General features: G+C 43.6%; 1 protein-coding gene across 1 annotated transcript in view; it reads left to right on the top strand.

Annotated features, from left to right (window-relative positions):
- The window catches only part of cerk (ceramide kinase), a 31433-nt gene extending 21115 nt beyond the window's left edge, over positions 1-10318 (top strand). Inside the window, exons 7-13 of the mRNA XM_076722652.1 lie at positions 80-154; positions 370-522; positions 1237-1342; positions 1864-1946; positions 4884-5089; positions 7803-8017; positions 10189-10318. Coding sequence (XP_076578767.1) covers positions 80-154; positions 370-522; positions 1237-1342; positions 1864-1946; positions 4884-5089; positions 7803-8017; positions 10189-10318 — 968 coding nt within the window. The remainder of the gene's footprint in view (positions 1-79; positions 155-369; positions 523-1236; positions 1343-1863; positions 1947-4883; positions 5090-7802; positions 8018-10188) is intronic.
- Positions 10319-22448: the final 12130 nt, after the last annotated feature.

Genomic DNA, 22448 nt, shown 5'->3' with positions numbered 1-22448 from the left:
AGTAATCACAGTGTCTTTAACATGTCTGTGCTGGGGCTACGATGGCTGACCATCGACCTGCGTGCCTCTTATCCAACAGGGTCCACTGATTGTATCTGCTTTGCCACAGTGGGAGCCAACGATCCGGTTACTTCTGCTTTACACATCATTGTGGGTGAGTAGAAATCATTGAAAGGCTCACAGAGAGCTTGCAGCACATGTGTCAGGGTGGCATCCCGTTTCAATTCTCTGAGGTCTTATCAGCGTTGTGTGTAAAGCTACAAACGACCTTTGATTACTACGTGTGGTTTTAGTTTCATCTTTATAGGCATGTTACGGTAACACAGCAGGAAGTGGCTTTTTACAACTCAACCAGGTGTTTGCTAACAGGTGATTCCCAGCCGATGGACGTGTGTTCAGTTCACCACAAAGACGTCTTCCTCAGATACTCTGTGTCGTTGCTTGGCTACGGTTTCTATGGTGATGTACTGACAGACAGCGAGAGGAAGAGATGGCTGGGTCCTGCCAGATATGACCTGTCAGGTATGAGGGCCCTCACACCTCTAAATTTGAGTGACTCTTCAGGCTAAGCCTCCCTGCACACTTAAACCTTTTTTTTTAACCCTTGGCTCGCTAACATAATGTGAGCTAACATGCAGTTCATGCCTGAGCTTGCTGGCCCTGCTCTGAGTCCAGACCTTGAAGGATTAAAGATATAAATCGAACACAAAAACTCAAGCTTGTGGATTCAGTGGGACTCCACCAGTAACTCTGCCTGTTGGGCTACATGTGAACACTTGACACCTTATGATCTAAGTTATGAAACTGGGCTAAATTAAACTGGGATCAACTGCAGGAATGATAATAATTCTGAACCAACAGAACCTGGGACCTCATTTATTAAAGTATGCACCAAACGTGTTAAACATGTGCATAAGTTCTACACACAGTTCTACCGTGTAGAAATGAGCACAGAACTATGCTAAAAGAGGCCCCTGGGCTGCAACACAACAAGGCTTTTAAATACAACTGCGTGTTATCTGTACTATAGTAGCATTAAACTCGGCTTAAATTATTTTTTACATGGTTAAACCTGTGACAGCCTCCCGAGAAAAAGAATAGTGGTCCAATTAGTTCTGCGTCGCTTTCGAATTTTACTCTTAATTGTCTTGTCAGGTATAGTTAGAGCTGAATTAAACACAACAAATAAAACACATTGGCATGCATCCTGAGGCCCACACTGTGTTTTTGTTCCAGGGGTAAAAACCTTCCTGAGTCACAACTACTATGAAGGCACCATCTCTTTCCTCCCCGCTGAGGACAACATGGGGACCCCCAGGGACAAGCTGCAGTGTCGATCCGGGTAACAAAAGCATCCATTTCTACGGCTTTTCAGCTCTATTTTACAATGTGCTAACTTATCTGATGCAGTTCAATAGTCGCAGTGCACCTGCCAGAGCTTAAATGGGTAGTTTAGGTTGTCAGGAAGCCTATCTGATTTATGTGGACTGAGAGCTCATTCAGTCTTTTCCAAAAAGCACTTGACTAAGTGCTTTGGTTTTTGAAATGCAGGGCACTGACATTGTTTGCATTTGTTACAGGGACTGAAAGGAGCTGAAAACCATTAATCTGTAAAATGCCATGTTTCCTGACAACTTATTTTACCATAAAAAGTGATGTGACTGTGCTACAAAAGGCTTTTCTCTCTGTAGATGTCTTTCCTAACAAAAACGGCTAATAATTAAACAGCTAAACCCAGTGCAGGTCGTTTTAACCTGCACTGGGTTTATTTGCACCTAATTATCTAAGCTTGTTAAAGCCTTGAATGTCACCGCAACACTGACGGTTTGATGATTGGAAAACAAGGTTATGGTGATATTTCAGGTGCGGCGTCTGTCAGCACAAGCCCCCATCAAAGGACAACAAGCAGTGGGAGATAGCAGAGGAGAAGGAGAAGTCTGATAAAGGTATGTGTTTGGGCTTTTACTCGAAATATGTCAAATTAATCAGACCGAAAAGTGTACGCCTCATTTCTCTGCCTCGTTATCGGCTTGTTTGTCTACTTTGAAATCATTTCTAGATTTCCGAGGTATTTGAGAGTAAGTATTTCGAAAGGGTGCGGATTGAGTGAAGACAAAAAAAAGACAAAACAAAGGAGGATGAGAGTGAGAGGGAGACGAGGCTCTCTTTTCCCTTGAAGTCACACACACAGATCAGGGGATCTGCAGTACCTGAGTGTAAATAACAGCATCACCTTCTTCTCAAATTTCACTTTATCTCCATTTTCTGTCGGGGTTGTTTTGCTCCCGCAGCATGGCAAAATTCTTGATGAGATTCTTGATGAGTTATTGACGAGAAAATCTAAACTGATTGTGGTGACAGTGCACAACTCCCCGCCGGAGCCCTTTTTTGCGTATCGATTTCCAAATCTCCGGCACCCACCCCTGCGTCTGCTTGATGGGATTACATGTTGCCCCTGACGAGGCTGGTGCCTGTCCACTCAGCCTCGAGTAGGACAGCGTTGCCTCCTTTTCCCTCGTCTGTCTCCCCAGACCGCTGCACACACACACACTCACACGCACACACACTTCATTATCTACAGTCCTCTCAGCCCACAGACACAGCAGCACAAAACCTCTGGAGGCAGATGAAATACTGACTCCTTTGTGTGTGTGTGTGTGTGTGTGTGTGTGTTCGCCAGTGCGTGTTTGTGTGTGAGCTGCAGATGAGCTGTGTGTGTTTTTTTTTTCCTTCTCTAATTAGTGTCGTGATTTTAAATTCAAGATTTTCTATCATGGCGATCTGGTCCTGTGGCTTCCTATGGAGTGTGTGTGTTTTCTGAAAGCGAGCATAACCTGTTTGTGTGTGCATATGATGTGTGACAGACTCCCACTAATCAGGAAGAAATTTGGCTCTGCCAGCTCTGACAGGGGGTTTGCCTCACGCCAGCGCTGCCGTTTGTTTTGCGTCTTTTCTTTTTTTTTTTTTTTTCCCCTCCTCCTTCCTGGCGAGGGAAATCTCAGACAACTGCTAAATCAATGAGGCACAACACACTCTCTCTCTGCAAATGAGCCTGCCTCTCCTCCAAAAGCAAATACTCATTTAGAAACATTCTCCTAATGCAGAGCCTATAGTCCACAGTTGGATTTGTTGTTTTTGATTTAGCTTTTTTTTTTTTTTAGCTTTAATCACTGCTTCCCAATTAGAATATTGTTGTCTTTATGTAGCCTCGGCGGGCTTGTTATCATTGGTTCGCGTTATCACCTCTGTAAGTTTGTTTTGCAAAATGAGGGGGAAAGGTAATGAATCGCTTTGCTTTCCGAGATCACATAATTTTCCCCACGAGGTTTGGACGTCTGTGATCACTATTTGCAGCTGACTCCGGTGACTATCACCCCGGTGACAGGCGCTGTACTCCCGTGGGTGATACCGCGTCTTTGATACACCATCACTTGTAAACAGTTGCTAATCTCAGAGGAGCAGAGTGGTGATTTGTGAAGTGCAACCATTGCATCTGTCATTTGAGGTTTGGAGGCCACGTGTGCACTTAAACATAACAAGCAAACTTGAGGTTAATCCGATCAATCGTCTATCTATATGACCTCTTCCTACTGTGGACCTTTCCTTGGCCGAATGTAAGTGCATTTTAAAAACAAAATACATCCAGCTTTTCTATGAGGGTAGCACACATTACGTTCAGCGTCGCGGTTTCTTTCTTGGCTCAATCGTCAGGGTAAAGCTGCTCTGAGAATCCCTGCCAAGACATCTGGATCTTAATGGACCCTCATCAGCATCACTGCTGTTGTGTAACTAGCTGGGAACGTAACCTTTAGGACTCCTGAAGCACTTGCAGAATACACAGAATGATTTCAAAAAGCAAATTCCCGATGCTACACAGATTATTTGTTTGAGTCTAGCATCAGCACTTCTGGAAAAAAGCTGAAGGGAATCAGAATGTTCAGCTTATAGCTATATATCCTTATCTAACTTGTACAAGTAAGTAGCTTAAAGCTGGCAGAATACTCCAAACCAAATCAAATGTGGCACATTTTTGCAAACTGCTGTTGAATGCAGCGTTATAATTCAATTACAGTACAGTGCATTCACTGCAAATCAAGGTTGGCTCATTTAAAATGTCAATGTCAGATGGAGATTTAATGATGCAGTATAAAAAAAAGAGTTAAGTAAACAAGAAACAGTCCAAAAGGCACATGTAAGGAACACATGACCTTTGTTTTAAGGTCATGTGTTTGTAGGTGATTGTGTGCCAGGGCGTGGGCTGTAATTGAAGTCCTGCTGCACTTGATTGTGGTTGCAAACTCAAAGTTTTCCCTGCCTGAACAAGCTAAATTTTAGTCTGTTTGTAGTATACAGTCCAAAAGGCACATGTAAAAAACACATGACCTTTGTTTTAAGGTCATGTGTTTGTAGGTGATTGTGTGCCAGGGCGTGGGCTGTAATAGAGGTTCTGCTGCACTTGATTGTGGTTGCAAACTCAACATTTTCCCTGCCTGAACAAGCTAAATTTTAGTCTGTCTGTAGTATACTTGAATAAAAGTCAGTGCAGTTGTTTGGAGTACACTATACTGCCAGCGTGGAGCCCACACATAATTTGTTTCAAGTGTTTCAACCATACTTCTTTAGTGTGGTTCCGTTGCACAGTGGAGAACAATGCAATTCACATCTGGAGCTAAATATAAAATGTGACTTTAAATCAAAAGGCTGCTTCTATAATGGGTTTGCCTCCTTTTTAGTAGTCTAAAGAGTGTGTTGATTGACTGGTTATGGATGTCCAAAAAGCTCCAAAGAACAATTTAGGTGGATTTTTGTCCCCAGAGCACCAAAGAACAACTAAATGAAATGTGTGCGTGGTCACGCTCCAGCTCTTCAACCCTCTGTTTCAGATGGCAGCAGTCGTTGGAGTGTGATCTGCGGAAAGTTTATTGCCATCAATGCAGCCAGTATGAGCTGCGCGTGTCCCCGCAGTCCGAAAGGCCTGTCCCCCTCCGCTCACCTCGCTGACGGCACCACAGACCTCATCCTCGTCAGGAAGTGCTCCCGTCTGGACTTCTTCACGCACCTTCTCCGGCACACCAACAAAGAAGACCAGGTAGTCGTCCATCTTAAAGTACTGCATGTCATCTTTGACTGCTCTGTGCATGATTTCACTTCAGAGCACTTTCTGAGGTATTACGCAATGGGAATACTACTCAGTTTACATCTAAAATAAGTGTGCATGAACAGCGTGTGCTGTACAGAATATTTCAGAATTGAACTGAGCTGGGAAAATTGATGTGCTTTGAATCCAGCAGCTAAAGAAAAACATCCCCCTCAAAGAGTGAAGAAATCTCCGAAATGCAGCAAAACTTTTAAGACAATTTCACCAAAAAAAAAGCCTCCCGTCAATCACTTTGCAGCAGAATTCAGTCTTGTTCAGTGTGTTAAGTCTTTAAACGAGCGAGCAGAAGGCAGAGTTTTCCCACTTGCTGTGCTAGCACCTCCATTTGCTGACTCGGCTCAATTTCCCAACTATGGTTCACTTTAGTTCAAATGCCTCAGCCCTTGTGCCTTCCCACGTATCATAAATAACCTTCACCCAGGTCCGGAGAGGCACTGATAATCGCTGCATCAGGGATATGCTGTATGGGAGAACAGGCTGATACCAGACAAATGCCCTCTCAGGGTAGCACAAGTATTACCAGGGGAAGTCTGGTGATTAGTAATTATTACCTCAGGAAGGACCTCGGGAAGTTTATCCCATTTAGAAGGATCTTGTAAGTAATTTCATCTGCAGTAGCTGCCTTGGTAAAAGTGTTAAAAAGCAAACTCGGGTTCTGTGCTATCACTGACACCCTGAGGTGAGGTTTTAACTCTAAGATCAACATTTTGACTTCTGCAGCCAGTGTTTGGATTATAAGGACAAATACTCGTCTTGTAATAACATTTGATTGGAGTAGGATATTATGGATTTCCAGCTTTGCAAATTTATGGGATTCAGCAGTAGAAAAGGCAAATAGCTTAATGCTAAAAAGAAAGATAAAAAAGCAGCACAGAAGCTGCTGCTATTACCATAAAATGTAGCAACTTAAAAGATTTTGCTGCTCTGTGTGACATGAAGCAAGTCCCTGCAATGCCACAGTCCCAATAAAGTATTTTACATCCAATAATGAGATTACCTGTGTGAGTGGTCAAAATCTAATTCCCAGCATTCTCTGGTGATGCTAATGCACACCTCCAGAAACTAATGAAATTCCCATCTTGCTAAATGTTATTGTTATTTGAAATAATATGCCTCAGCATCATGTTAGCTTTGACATTGTTAGCATGTTAGCCTGCTGATGTTAGCATTTAGCTTAACGCCCTGCTGTGTCAGAGTACAGCCTCACTGTTCAGCTAGCGTGGCTGTCGACTGGATGTGAACAAATCACGCAACATCGCCCCTGCGGCTACTCTTCAGAGGGCGTCAACGCTTGCAAGCTAGCAAGTGTTTTGCTCATTAGCAAACATCGAGTAATTTTCACATCGATGCATGCTCACTTCCGCATTGCCAGGTCGCCCATAATGCCTTGTGAAGAGATTCATGTGTCCTTGCGTTGCATCTCGCCGCTTTTATGTCTTTTGCCTTTGGTCACTCAGGTGTCAGATTTCTCTAATGGAGAAAAAAATTGGATTTCATTCACCATTATCTTATGCCCACAAAGCTCCGTGCCCGTAGCGTGGTGTTGGCAGTGAAAAGGCGCAATGTGGTCCATCTCTAGCTTGAGGCGGTCTTTGCTGCTTTACTTGCAACACAGAGAGGTAGACAAGCGGTGGTATGAGTAGGGTGAGAGGGACTTTGCATCAGAGTTCACTTAATATCAGCATCACCGTCCAGCCAAGCAGAGAGAAACAAGGAGTGAGAAGCCGCTAAGCGTATTCATGGCCTTGTCAGAAAGCCTTTTAGGCAGAGCGTCCAGCATGAATGCAAAGCGAGTGCAGTCATAAAGTGGGCCTGATGTGAAATAAATGGCTGTCACTCCACTTTTGGGATGAGAGAGGACGAGAAAGGGAGAGAAGGAAGGGAGAGAGGGGAAAAGAAAAAAGAGGAGAGGAAAAGAGAAGAGAATAGAGAGGAAGTGGCACCCCGTGAAGTCGAAAAAAGTAGTGCGCCGGACAGAGCTGAACCTTTCTGGGACACTGAGTGAGATGAAAGGGGATTTTGACAATATAATTTCTTTTCATCTCTCTTTCCCGTCTTTTCTTCACTCCTCTGCAGTTTACATCGTTTTATGCACCTCCATTTTATCTGACCTCTCCTCTCGCTCTCTTTATTTTGCGTTTGATCTCCCGTTTGCCTTTTTCCTTTTCTCTTTTTTTCGTAAATGGAAAGGAAGGAGAATAAACCGACGCGTAGTTTTGCTTTTCATTATGAAATCAGCAGGAGTCCATAAAAAGACAATGGAGGAGAAATTAACTTTTTACCTCACCCACAAGGAGCCTGTAAACTAAAAAAGAATTCCATGGCAAGAAATGTTTTACCACCCAATATATTTTAGAGAGCTATCCCCCTGCCCATTTTCAGTCGGTGCCATTTCTTTTCTGAAAGAAGTTTTGACAAGGGATATTTAATGTGGTGAAGCACAAACAAAGATGGACTCTCATGTTGCCTCTCATCCTGCTGTACTCCTCATTTTGAAATGGAACCCTTCAAGTGATTCTGGAGAGTGGCGGTCTTAACCTCTGCACCATCTGTGGGCACATCTGTTCCTCCATCCATCCATCCGTCCGTCTCTCCGCCTCCTCTCTTTCATCTATTTCTCATCCATCTCTGCTTCCCTCCCCAGTTTGACCACTCATTTGTGGAGGTCCACCGGGTAAGGAAGTTTTGTTTCCAGCCGCGACACCGTGAGCAGGCTTCACTAGAGGACCTGAGCGAGAGTCCAAAGAAGACAGGTTTCAGGTCCATATGCTCTGCCCAAACAACCTGCAACTACAGCACCGCCCACAGCAGCTGGAACTGCGACGGGGAGACCCTGCCTCACGCTGCCATCCGAGTCAGGTAACTAATCACAGAATCTCCCGTGAATATTCAGTACAATTCCAAACTGCAACTTAGTCCATGCCAAAAAGTTATATGTATATACATATGGATATGTGTGTGTGTGTGCGTGTGTGTGGCTTTTTAATGCTGTAAAACTGAAACAATCATTTCGACTGCTGAAGACAGGCACGGTTCAATCACTTTTCCACTGTGCTGGCTTATTTTAGGTTTTATGAAGCCTGTGAGGAAAATGTAACTTCTCGAGACGGTGAAGACGGGCGGGATCACTCTCGGCGTAGATGAGGAATGGCAAAGGGCTTTGAATCGGCGCGCATAATATTACAGAAGCGGTATAATGGAAAAAGCATTGAAATACTTGCGGGGCTCATGCCTATTGCATCACCATGGTTCTGGTATTCACAGTAAAGACTGTTCTTTTTCTGGGTATTACAGATATAATCTCCACTTTAAATTGCTTTAAAATGTTCCTGAGTATCAAGCCTAAGTAGAAATAGATCATGTTATGTATGCCCAGCAGCTCTAATTCACAGTACACTGAAGTAAAACTCACACTCAAACTCACTATTTTTAGCCACGCTAGCAGTGTGGCTCTCTAGAAGCCAATGCTGGTCGGTCTGTTGGTACCCTAAGTGTTTGGGCGGATTAATAAATGCTAACACACTGCATTAAAATGGTAAACATGGTTAACATTATGCCTGCTTAACGCCACCTTAGCAGCATTATCATTGTTAACACGTTAGCTTGCTAATGTTAGCTTTTAGCTGCCAGTTGTAGCCTGTAGTCTTAAAGAGCTGCTAGCATGCTAGTAGTCTTGGTTTTTCTCATCGTACTCGTGACATAACAATGTGAAATTCAGTGTTATTCCCTTTTTAGAGGTATTTTTTAATTTGTTTTTTTTGCTCACACAAAACTCTTTGGAAACAGGCACAGCAACTTTTCAAAGTCTACAAGCTGTAAGGGTGAATATCAAGGAAAAGTTAGTTGTCTTGATGGCTCGTAGAAACAGTTCTCCTGCTTGGCCGAACAGAAGTGAGGGCGGCAGTGCCATTTGTGCTGCTAGTGTCCAACAGTCTCCGGTTCAGGAGACTCTTTCACTGTTCCCTGCAGGACGATCTTGGCACGTCGGAGGAATTAGCCCCCTTCATTATTCTGGCCCTGTCCACACTTCAGCTTCCCCCACTATCAGATCTCTATACAGCCGGTGTGGCGCTGCTTGACGCATCATTTATTTCATGCTCCATTGTACTTTGCCAATGATGCATGGCGCTGTAATGTTGCTAATTTAACGGCCCTCCCCATGTTAAAAGGCTACTCCCCTTTAATTAAAGCAGAAGTCTGTCCTTTTATTGCCTCTTCCTTTCTGCTAATCGTTCTTGGAGTGAGCCAGCCAGAGAGCTGCTCGGATAATTAATGGTAATAGCCCAGGCGAAACGGAAAGAAAGTAGGAAAGAAGGAAAGAAAGAGTGAAGAGTTCTCGCTTTAAAAGTAAAAGCGACGTGTTTGGAACGAGTCAACCTCACAGTGTCATGAGTGCAGCAAACAATTAAAACAAGCTAGGGTCCTCACGTAGGTATAACCCTAGTGCTTCCTTGATTTTAGAGTTATTGTATGTGTTTTATTGAATTGTATTTTTGTTGTTTGATGTATGTTTACCATTCTGCACATAACCCTCAATGTTGGGTAGAAAATTACAAGTTACCATGCGCCTCCATTATATTAGCTACTGGTGAATCCCTCCAGTAAACAACAGGTGTTCCGGTGAAAATAAGGGTGTCATTGAGCAGACAAAGGCACAGACAACTGAGGCTGTATCAACATAGTCGAACGTAATGGCCATCTTGCCTGTTCACCGCCTCTTTTTCTTGCAGTATACTTATACCTTGTTACTCATCAGGATCTGTTATGCGTGTGAATCAAGTGCGTCAGCCCCATCTGTACTATACCATGTCTCTTTCAACGTCTTTATACTCTACACACCACAAAGATTGTCTCACTTTCAAGTTTGCGTGTCAAGTCTGCACACAGGGGTGCCGTTCCATTGCTTTTTCATCTACCACATGGACAGTAAAGTCTCATTGAAATGAGCACAGTCATTAAGTTGATGGTTTGTTATTCAGGCTAAATGATGCGTTTTGTGTGTGTGTGTGTGTGTGTCTTCCTCTCTGCAGTGTCCAGTGCCAGTTGATCCGGCTGTTTGCCCGCGGTATCGAGGAGCAACAGCAGCAGCAGCAGCAGCAGCAGCCATGTGTGTTTGAAGACCCTTGTACACTGTGGGCCCTGGAGCCAAGCACGCACTAGTCACTGGACTGAGAGCTGGATGGGACATGCAGCTGCTGGAAAAACAAAAACCGAGTTTCACTTGGCAGGATTTTCCTGGAGAAATACATGCATCACATCAGTGTGAATCACAAATGCTGGCATTGCATCCATTTCTAGCATTCCTGCTGCCTCTATGCACAAGTGATGGACTGAAACTTGAAGGTGTCATAAAAAACTCCAAAAAGAAGCTGAAAAGACGCCTATCGCCAGCCATTAACAGGGGAAAAAAGGAAGTTACATTGCATGATTTGTTGTTAGTGAAGTCTGTGGATTTCAGTTATCTCCTCTTTGCCATTTTGGCCTGTTACGGTCAAAATTGCCTCATGCATCTTTAACTAACCTAAAATATGATATGCTGCAGCTGCTGGTGCTAGTGTTGCCACGTTCAAACCTAAATTTCAGGGGATTCTTTTATCTGTACTTTATGGGAAATGAAGATGTCGAAGCTCAGAGGATCTCGAGCGGTCTGGGTGTTCACACAGATGAAACGGAGCTGAACTGGACTGAGCCGGACTCAGCCGCGACAGTCGGAGGAAGGTTTTCATACTGCCGTGAAGGAGAACGCTAATAGGATTTCTCCCTATGTAGCGAAGTGAAGCAGCCAAGGAGATACTGCTTTGTATGGAGGGTGACAAAAAAAAAATGCCTGTGAAGTAGATAAACTGAAAAGACTTAGCCAGGGCTTCACGAAAAAAAAAAAACCCCACACACAAGCAATCTGATCTTCCCTTTTTGGGGAAAAAAAACCATTTCATCTGCGACCGAGGTGAAAGCAGATATGAGCCAGGGGCACTAATGAAAAGGGCTGAATACCCTGCTAATACACTAACAGGACCCCAATGGCTTCTGGGTAATAAGGCAAAGTGGTTGCTAAGTGATTTGGTGTGTCTCAGCACTGCTGCACCGCACCTGTGGCTCTGAGCTCTGCTCCTCTCCGGCTAAAAACTACCGACAGTTCAATCATCACCTGGGATTAGCCAGAATTATACATTGTTACCTTAATTAGAGATAATCTATTGTAAGGCTCAGAAATTAGCCTCATTAGCTCCTTTTAGCCGTAGTTCATGGTGGACTGTTTGAGAAGAAACATCTTTTTCTCTTGCTGCTAGCTTCTTTTTTTATTTTTTGCTGCTTCTGCATCAATAAAACTGTATTGAGCTACTTACATATTAATACATTCAGGTAACTGTGTGTGTGTGTGTGTGGGGGGGGGGTTAAGTGTGTTTCCCACAAACCCTTTAGGGACATGCAATCATTGTTTTGTGTGCGTGTTAATGTGTTTGTGAAGGTGCCAATGTGATGAGTTAGCTCTATCGCAATTAGCCTCATGACTGCCATTTTGCAGATGCTCTCTCACTGCAGCCAACACGCTGCTAACACACGCGCCTATAGATGAGCAAAGACAGGCACACACACATTTTTTTTTTTATCTATAGCGTGCTTTCTTCAGCCTCAGTGTCTTTCTGTTTTACACATCCTCCTACACACACACACACACACGCGCTCCTTAACTTTTAACACCATAAAAGCCTGCTCTTCTCTTTGAATCCTGTCCAGTTCTGTTAAAACAGACTCTGGATGTCTGTAATGTTTCACCTTCAGTGCTTGCTTTTGTCGAATTATAGAACGCTGGGTGTTTCAAAGAATCAGATCCTTTTAAATCCTCTGTCGTACACACACACACGCACACAGAAGCTGTGGGACTGTTTTCAGATATGACCAAACACATTTGAAAAGCTAAAGCATTTGGCAACCTAATGACTGACGATGCAAATAAAGTCAAGCTGACATTTGAATTCCCTCCACGTGTGTCTGAGGAAATATAAACTATAATGCAGCTACTGGAAGCGAGCAAGCTAGGAAAACGAGCCTCCACCTGTAACTTCCATTTGGAAAGTTGATGCTAGTAAGCTTAGCTTGCCACCGTCACACATTGCATTTTGTTTAAGCTGGTTCAATATCTACTCAGTTCCTACAGTTTTGCATTTGCTGTTCACCAGTGATGCCTACGCAGATTTCTGAGCAGGAGGGAATTTTAATTTGAGTTTGACGTAAAGTTTTTATCTGCTCCTGCTGCGCTCTCTTTTGAGCAAACACATAAAAAAGCTGTGACGTGAGCAGATCTGTCGTTTATTTTATGAACAGGCTTAATAAAGTGCCTTTGAACTGTGGTTATTTTTATGTGCTTTTGCTTGATCTCCACAGTGTGCATGATGCCAGCGATGTGTCATTCCCTCCTTTACTTTCCTCACTCGCTCCCACGCGTGCACACAAAGGTCAGCGCTCCTTTGCTCCGGCTTTCTCAATCTCACTCCTTCGCTCTTTTTCTGCCTCCCTGTATGAGTGGAATTTAATAGGGCGCTCTGATGTGAGCGAGATGTTTCATTAAAGAACATCAGACATCAAAGGTCTCTGCTGAGATGGTGTGGTATTTCACGCTGTGCTCATTCTGCACACAGTCTGGGTCTTGTTTCTTTTTTTGATGCTGTGAAGCAAGTCCAAAGTGTGGAAGAGAGTTTGGTCATTTGAATCTGCAGTTAGACAATTTAAACGATTAAAGAGACACCAATTAATCCCACAAATGTTAGAGTTAAGTCCGCTGCCAAAATATGCCAGAACAAAACTCTTTGTCACAATAAGAAATACCTGTTTGGTGCAAATTGTTCATCTGCCTCCTGGTCAGCTGCAAATGACTTCACAAAGTCAAATCAAACACCTGTTGAAATGTTCTGTCCATGTGAAAGCGATAAAAACGCAATTTCACCAGTTTGTTCTGTGGGAATAAATTGGCCACTGAACTTGCACCCCTTTCATGAGCTTTTACAGGCCATGCACTGGCCGCTAATGCTCAATTTCCAAGATATTCTGGCAAAACCACATGAAAACCCAGACAGTAACCCCAACATACAGTAGTGTGTGTGGTCAAGTTTCACCAGTCCGTCTGAAATAGGTCTGTGATGATTGAACCATTATGTGAGTGGCAATTCAGCACCAGTTTAGCGAAATGATTTCTTTTTCTGACACAATCAGACTTCAGACCTCTACCGACATCTCAGCAACACAAACGAAATGTGCTCAGGCACAATTAGAAGAGAGAAAGACACAGAAACAGTGACACTAAAGAGCTACTCCGTCAATTTATGATTTCCATAAAGTTGAAGGACTCACAAGAGATAGATTTAGATTTAAAAAAAAAAAAAAATCATAAAAAGTGATGGTGGCTGATGTAATCTGACCTTCAGAGTAGTTTTAAAGCAGGGGACTCTACACATGATTAACTGCAGGCCTGGAGTTTTAAAGACGCAATCCTGATTTGTGGTCTTCAAGCCCGAGCAGAAATACCAATGATGGCATCAACAGAGAGATTCAGCTTTTTTCACAGAATGACCTGTAGCTCCTCATAACAAGTAAACTGACCTTAATGTACTGGTGTAGTGATCCATTGCATGCAATCAATAAAGAACATATGACTACAATGTGAAAGTGTTTTAGTTTGTGGAGTCGGTGGAGACCAAAACAGAACTAAAACAGAGTGAGTAGAGGACTTAGATTTGCTTTCTGGACAGAAAAATGACTCCAGATGAATGCTAATATATGCAACTCCTTGCGAGCAGGTTAATGATAACAACTTCACAAGGTGATACTCTGTGAATGCTTCCATGTTGCTTCTACTGCCCCCAAGTGGACTAAAACAATCCCTTAATGCAAGTTTCACAACAATTACCAGATTTTTTTTTTTCTCTCTTTTATATTATTTCTGCACCTATTCACAAATGAAATGATAATGTATGATAAAGTTTTAGTTGCATCCTAGTGAAAATTGAAAGATTTTTTCATCAGCACTATGAAATGACTTTGCCTAGAATTACTGATAGCAAGATCTGAAGTTTATAAGGTTACTGAAAACTCCTCTGCTCTGTTCATCTGCAGCAAAAGGTCACAGTCATGAGAAGATCTACTGTGTTGTACTTTATGTACATATATACAGTATGGAGTTAAAAAAAAGTGTGACTGTGCTGACTGTGTTGAGCAGTCTGTCACAGTTAGACCTCAACATGGCCGCACACTTCTCTCACACGTGAGTTTTCGGCGTCAACCAAATTATTTCCCCTCCCTCCTCTTGCACCCCCCCACCCCACCCCCGACCCCCGTTTTCTTGCTCTGCTACTTCCTTAGTGATTTATTTTCCATCTGCTTGTCTGCAGCCCTCCGAGAGCCGCTATCTCATTCCAACATCCCACCTGAGACACAAGGTGAGACAAAACGGCAGCAAACACCCTCAAACACACACGCGCACGCACACACACACACACACATAAACACACAAAGGTGGAGGTTGTCCTCAATTCACTGCTGTCTTTACCCAAAGAAAGGCTTCCTAACAGGAGATGACAGTGCTGTTGCGTGCCCCGGACGCTCTTGTTCACTCTCTGTCCCTCTCCCACCTTCACTCACACACACACTTTCACACTTGCATCCACATGTCTTTTCTTTCTCGCCCACGCACAGATTCACACTAAAAATATAACAGAAAAACAGATCGTCGTCCTTTCTTTTTATTTTCTTCTTCCTCTTCCCTCATGCCCACATGTACAGGCACTAGGTCTCCTGAGAGTGCGTGAGGTGAGACATGGACCTACTTCACCACTATTCCCATTATATTGGCTTGATTTGGCCTTTTTGACCATTTCCTGCAATCAGGAGTTAAATAGGACAGATTTTTGCACCCTACCAAGATGTTTTTTCTGAACCTTTGTCTTGTTTCTGTTGCACACAAAGACTACAAACAGCCAGTCTATGCACACAACCGAATCGTTCTGCAACGGTGGTAACCAGGATAGGTAAGGTCAGGTGAAGGTGCTGCATCTGCCATGGTTGTATGGCGCCAATATTTACAGCTGCCAAATCTATTTCCCACAGCAGGTTGGCTAACAAGAGCCAAACAAAAGCAAAAGTACTTGCTTGAGTGAGAGTCTGGGGGGAATTAGGTGGGCGGAGTGAAGACGGCGTAAGTGAGAAACAGAAGATAGAGGGACAGAGAGAGCAGATATTGCAGGGGCGGTGGTCCAAACAGCAGCAGTGATGTTGCCTACTTCTCTCTGTATTGATCGGAATGGACTCCCTGCAAGAGATTTAGATCAATGAGGCCATAACAGTCCATCTTCTCAGTCAGGAGCCACTACTGGCCTCTTATCTCTCACTCTGCGTCTCTCACCCACACTCGCACATTTCAGTTCACTAATGCACTCACACAAGCTGGAGGTCAGACCTCACAGCTGAAACCTTGTGTTTTTTAATGAATATATCATTATTGTATCCATTTGTGCACTGTGGTTTGGGGAAACACTGAAAATGGTGCATTTTGCGTTGTTGGAGGTGCTCTTTGTATTCGGCTAGTGAGATATTCAGGTTATCGTGTCATACCTGTTTAGTTAACAATATCAGTGAGGTCTCACTAAAAACACACACGCACATTGATGAATAACGACAATAAATTATGGATAATAAAGTTTAATATATAATCTCTAGATTCCCCTTGTACCAACACAAGACAAGAATCTCAACTTCTAGGCCAGCATTGATCCTAAAAAGTGCTAAGAATAATATAAAGTTTGAACATCTCCTCTGCCAGTGCCTCCGGGCCAACTCCATCCATTCAATCGAACACTCTGGAACAACCAAGCAAGTGGACCTTGAGTTCAGACTTTTGTCGACAGCAGTTTCCAAGGTCAAGAACGAACTCCACCTCTGAGCGCTCATAGTACCAAAAACTTATTTTCAGTTCACCTGGGAATGCTGCTGATGTAGACCATGCAAAAAAAAGGGTGGTATGCAGAGGCAGGTTTGGAAAATGGACGATTACGCAACAATGAGCTCAGTGGAGAACTCAGATTAAACAGGACTGATCAGAAACCCCCTGCGCTTGAGTTTGGGCTCAGGTATTATATCAGCGCTTATGCCTATTCTTTGTTAGGAATTTCAGCATCAGCAGCAGCGTGTCAAAGCTCATTGTGAAGTAATTTTCCTCTATACTTTTACCGAAAACCATTTTTCCTTATTATGGTAATTTTGAGTAAAAGCTAACACTCAAAGTGAGAGGCCCTTGAATCAGCATTAATACAGTAATTAGCAAGGCCATACACCCAGCATCGTCTTAATCTAGCAAGTCGTAGGAATCGTCTCGAAGCAGCGCTGCGATATGTAATTTACTGCACAATGCGTTCATTATTCAGGAAGTTTAATGTGCGCTGGGGGTGAAAACATATCGCCTGTGGTGCTGCCATTTTGACTGAGTTTTCTCTTGCGTTATTTGTGCATTAAAAGACACGCATTGCTTCAGTGACATGTTACGGCAACTCTGTGCTGTAAAATAGAAGAGTGCCGGCCCATCTTGACATGATACTGATGAGTGTTCCCAGACACTGGCGGCTTGGGAGGATGTCTGGAAAGTGACCATCTCAGACACATCCATGGGCAAGTGACAACATAATTGAACACCACAGTGTAACAGTGTTGAACACTCAATGCAGGTCAGAAAATAAGCTTTATCTGTGCATGCAATTACGCAGGAAAAGATGGTAAATTAATGGAAGATTCTACGTTAAACTGAGCGGACTATTGCACAGAATTTCTCCATCTGTAACTACAGTATTTCACCAGAAGCCAGTGATGAAATAGGGTATGCTGCGAGGAAGGTGTGGGAATCATCAGATCGATTTTAAACAGTAACTAAACTCCAAAAGCTGGTGTCATTGCTTTTGACATAAATATTTTAAAAGTGGGTTCCTAATAATTAGCATTAAAGTGCTTCATCAATAGACAATGAAAAGTAGGCGATTACAAACTAATGACTAATGACTTTTCCAATCATTAGCAAACTCTCTCTTGAGTCTGACAATCCATCATTTAGCACAATGACGCTTTGAAATAACACATGTAAATGATAAAACATGTCAATATGCCGTTATTTATAGATGATCAAAATAAAACCAAGCCGGAGGCGAGGAGGGGCTTGGATAACATAATCGATACACACAGCAGAAAAGACGCAGCTGAGCCTCACAAATGACTGCTGCCGTCATTTTGGGACTTTTGGAATCAGATAAATAATCAATAAGAAAGCCCTTCAAGTCTGATTAGATATAAACCTTTCAGTGTGTCTTCAAGAGAGTCTTCTGTGTCCATACAGTGTATCCACAATGGAGTATTCTCAAACCAGGCAGCGTGCATACTAAGGCATTCACAGCTGAAAAAAATCGAAATAAGACTTAAAACTGCACAGATGTAGAAGTCTAATAACTTCAAAAGGCAGCAGAGGCGCTTTAGAATGATGGATATGCAGCGTGCAATAAATCCTAGGCTCCATTTTTAAGAGATTATACATATATCTGCTGCATGAGGGTACCAAAAGCGTAATTCCATTCACCTTTGTTGTACAGCAAGGAGGGAAATGATTTCTGTTAAATTAGGTGGACGCTCTAAATTCTTTTAAAAGCCACTTGCCCCAAGACTGGCCCAAGCACCCAGCTCAATATCCTCGCTGTGAAGTTGGGTTAGGATCCAAAATGCCGCTGGAGTTGTCCCTGCTGAATCCACAGTGGCACTTTGGCCTCTGCCAGCGGGCTACTGCAGAGTGCTTTGTAGTGACAAGCCATTACCTCAGCTGGCGCTTTGTTAGCAAACAAGGAATCTGTTGCTGGAGCAATCTACTCATTACTTGTTAATCACTTGAATAGGAGGACCTGTTTGTGCATGTGCGACCCGGTTTCTGTGTGTCTGCACAAACACATTCAGCGAGCATGCTGGACTTTGTTTTCTGCTAAGCACAGATGTTATTGTGTTCCTAATGGTGCTTGAAGTAATTACAGCCTGTAATGTTACTCGCCGTCTAGTCCTCTCCAGCAAGCCTCAGCACGGTAGCTCAGAAGTACCATACATACACACCATTCCCCCCACAAACGACTCCATTAGCTAAAATGCATCTGCAATTACTTCTTCTTGCACGGGAATATGAGGCATGCTTCACCAGCAACCTAACTGGCTGCATACAGGGTCTAGTTGGTCAGTGGGTGTAAACACACAAAACAATTTATTAGTCGTAAGCATTGTGTGCGAGACAGAGAGTTCTGTTCAATAAAGATTTCGGCAGACACGTTACACTTATGTCCTTCAAATATTTGAAGCGAGCGGGAGACAAGGAACTTGACGATTTGCGCTCTCGACCCAAAAGAAACAGTTCTGCACTGTTTGGAAGTGGAGAAGTCATCATTGGAGCAATATGCTGTGTTCTTGTGCAATAGTACATAGTACAATTGTAATAGCCGCTACTCTACTTTGCTGAATATACATGTCTGCTTTTTCAGAGTGCTTGACCTTAAATACAGAGCATTTAAAAACTCTTCAATTCTAATGGTGAAAAGGAAAATGTAGTGTTTTATTAAAAAGTTGTAGTTTTCTTGCTTTGCAGTTGGATTAAGTCAACGAAGGATGAGCTAAAAAGATGTTGTTCTGAACCACTTTGGTCCAGATTGAAATCTCTCAACGGTCATTGGATGGAACTTCAGTGATCATGTGACTTCAGTGTTCCTTCATTGCGTCAAAATATCCATTTGTCCAGTTTTTGGTTTATGATCAAATAACTTTAAAACTAAAGACGTTCCCATCAGCCTCAGCTGGACTTTGTGTTTAGTGCTAATGTTAGCATGCTAACACATTTAAATTCGTCCCAATGATGCAGATTAGCTGAGCTTTCACTGTAAAACTCTTTCCCACACTTTGATCTTCATTATTGCCGATAGAGTTTTTAGGTAAACTGGAAGTCACGACTTTTTTTTTACTGCCTTCTGAATGACCTTCAACTCTGCCTTTAACATGGCACAATCTGTCACGATCACAGTCTGTATTGCCTTCGTGCAGCACAGGATAAAAATGCTCCTTTTCCCCAGTTTCTTGGTCTGTGTCAAGGCGAGATGCAGCACAATCCAATATTAATGCACCTCAGCCGGTGTGACTGAAATGACTGCCGCTGTAAGGCAGTTTGCCCTCCAGAAAATTCTAACTGATACCTCCTCTCTCCAGTCTCCAATCACCCTTATGACCCAAGACTCCAAACCCCCTGAGGGATATTTGGTTTAAGTCATTTTCTCCTGTGTCTATGCCTCTCCTCCTTCCTGCCTCTTCCTTATCCATTTGATGTCACAGACTTGTTTTCTGTTTATGACTGTGGATGATTGAGGCGCGTTGCTCCGGTGTCAGCTCTGCTCCGGGGGAGATCGCAGCAGGACATGGGCAAACAGAAACTGTCACCTTCTAAGAGGGGTTCAACAGACATTGGGGGATGAGTGTGAATGTCTGAGTGTGTGTTTCTGTGTGTGTGTGTGCGTGCTCAGCCTGCTCCCTCGGGGTAGACATCTTATCGCAGCGACAGCGTGGAGAAAAACAGGCCAATATGTCGGTGCAAAGATGTGCTGTAGGTAAGAACGGATACGAGACCTTCTGATTTACCCGCAGTGACAAGACCATAGGGCGTTCTACTTTACTGTGCAACCAGGCATCGCTGTCCAACTCTGGGAGACATGAAGAGAAGGGAATGATGGAGGGAGACACTGGACATTGGAGAGACATTTGGTAATACGATCATCCAGAATATTCTAGCATGTCACATGTGTTAACGTGTTTATCTGTAGTAGTTTGAGAAATCGAGCTCTCATAGCTGGACAAATAGGAAGTGTGTGCTCAAGCCTCCCCAGAGCATGTGGAGAGGCTGTGAGGGCCACTCACAAGAGGTGTGCTTGACACTTTTTACACTCACCAACTATTCAGTGTGAATTATAATCACACTGGTCAGTCAACAATTCACACAAGCCTTGCAGCTCTTGTAACCTTTAGGAGCAAGAAAAGCCAAAGCCAAGCCGAGTTTTAAAGCTACAAGGAGTACTGTGACTTTTGTTTCCAACATGAACCGACTGTCTCACCACCCTGTCCGAGAAAATAAAGTGCTGATATCAACATCACTGCATACTCACACTGTGCAGATTCTATGAACTATCTTTGGGTTTATCCATGTGCAACTTCTGGTGAGCTGATTGAAGCATTAAGGTGGGCAACACCAACATCTTTTGTTGTCTAATGATTTGCCTCCTGTGAATCTCTTCTCAAGACACTGTGGGGTAGGAGGGGAGGTGGGATGGTCCTGAAAAGGGAAGATCAAATGAATGGGATGAAGAGAGGAGGAGCGAGGGATGAAGGAGTGAGGGAGAGAGAAAGAAAAAAAGTCGTTTGGGAGGGAGGGGTGCAAAGAGGGGGAAATGAATGAATCAGGCCAGCTTAAATACTTGCGCAGAAGTGGGATGTGTTTGGGGTGTGGTCTTCATTTTGGACAGTCCCCCCCCTCAGAGGCATTCATTCGTGGTGTTGATTGTACACTTGAAAAGTGACTGTGTGAAGATTGAAAAGAGAGCACTCGAGAGAGACGTTCAAATCAAGCTTACTTTCTCCACACCTACCCAATCAGTGCGTGAAGTGTGTGTGCTTGTCAGTTGCAAATACCCTCAGATCCCCCAGCCTCAGTTCTGATGTCAGAAAATTGCGGGCTGAGGGGGGTTTCAGACGCTTCTACACTTCAACAAGGGCTTTGTTTAAAGCACAAGCGAGTCTTCGGTGAATGGAAGGATGGTGCGATGCGTTCAGTGTCTCCAGATGTGTTCCTAGAATTTAAGGCAGCAGCTTCATATTGGTTTAGGGGGTGATCTGCCATAAGCCATCCATCCTGCTAAGAAGAGGACAGTGAGCAACATGTGCAGGACTTGCATGTAAGAAGCACACTCTCTAATGGTGGGAAAGCATCAGATCATGATCATTCTGGACGAATCTGTGTGTATCTGAGTGTATCCAGCCAACATTTTTGTCGCTGTCTATAGGAGCTTCTGCATCCATTTGGTAAACATTTCCTCTGCTCATCTTGTTAAATCGCCGGTTTGTGCACAGTCAAACCCACACTGAATGCTCAAGCAGCATGTTTTGCACAGTCTCTTATCTGCTGAGCTGTTTCTGAGCTTTGCTATATCCTCCTTGAGCATCTTTATTCATACAAACGGTCATTGCTTCTGACAGCAAAATTGTGCATCTCAAAGGAGTGATATACGCCGAGCATCACTTTAGTTCCCTGAGCTGCATTCAAGCCCCACACACACACACACTACCCCAGTTCTCCATGATAGGTGTTCATAACACTGACAGCATCAAACTGCCACCACGCAGAATGTAAGAAAACTAGTGTTAGACTTAATTTGTATTTGCCATAAACTCGCTCATCCCACGGCACTCTCACAAATGGATCTTTCATGCATGTGAGATGGAGCCCTGTCCCGCGCTTCCTTGAGCTCTCTGGGAAAAGGAAGCAATAGCAAGTCCTCCAGTGCCCCCATCAGGATCTTTTCTGCACCTCAGGTCCACCTCGCTTCATCTGCTTCATCTTCAGTAACATATGCTCGTCTCATTTGTTTCCTTCTTCTCGACCACAACAACATTTTTCTTCCTTTTCTGTCTCCCTCTCTTTGCTGTGCAACTGAGGAAAGCCCGGAGTATTGCTGCTGGGGGGGAGGGAGCCATTAAGAGACGGCAAACAGACATGCTGGGTCTGCAAACACTGGTGTACCTACAGGTGGTGCAGAGCTAACAGACAGGAATCATTACACTGTTCCACTCAGATCGCTTGTTCCACTGGGATTTAGCGTCAACACGCTCCACATACTCACAGATGGGTGCATGCACACACACAAATACAGATTAAAATCCCATATGGTGCACAGGTACATGAAAAACATAAATATGTCAATGTATGCACACAGGAAGTGAGTAACTGTCAATGAGGATTTTCATTGCTTTGTCTCAGCAGGAGTATAGCTCATGAAAAGAGGACAGCGAGACAGGAAGACATGAAAAAAAAAAAACAGAGCTAGAGAAAAAAAGAAGACACACAGTGAGGAGAAAAGCAAAGATAGCAAGGCAAGAGGAAGGCAGTGACGAACCTAAATCTCCACTTGTTATTGTACCTGAGGCCAGAGAGTCGGCTCGCTCTGCAGCCTGGCTAATGGTGCGACATTTACCA

The sequence above is a fragment of the Chaetodon auriga genome, chromosome 22 (genome assembly GCF_051107435.1).
Source record: "Chaetodon auriga isolate fChaAug3 chromosome 22, fChaAug3.hap1, whole genome shotgun sequence".
Classification (NCBI taxonomy): Eukaryota; Metazoa; Chordata; class Actinopteri; order Chaetodontiformes; family Chaetodontidae; genus Chaetodon; species Chaetodon auriga.
The sequence above is the reverse complement of the archived record's forward strand: the minus strand, read 5'-3'. Positions and strand labels throughout refer to the sequence as shown.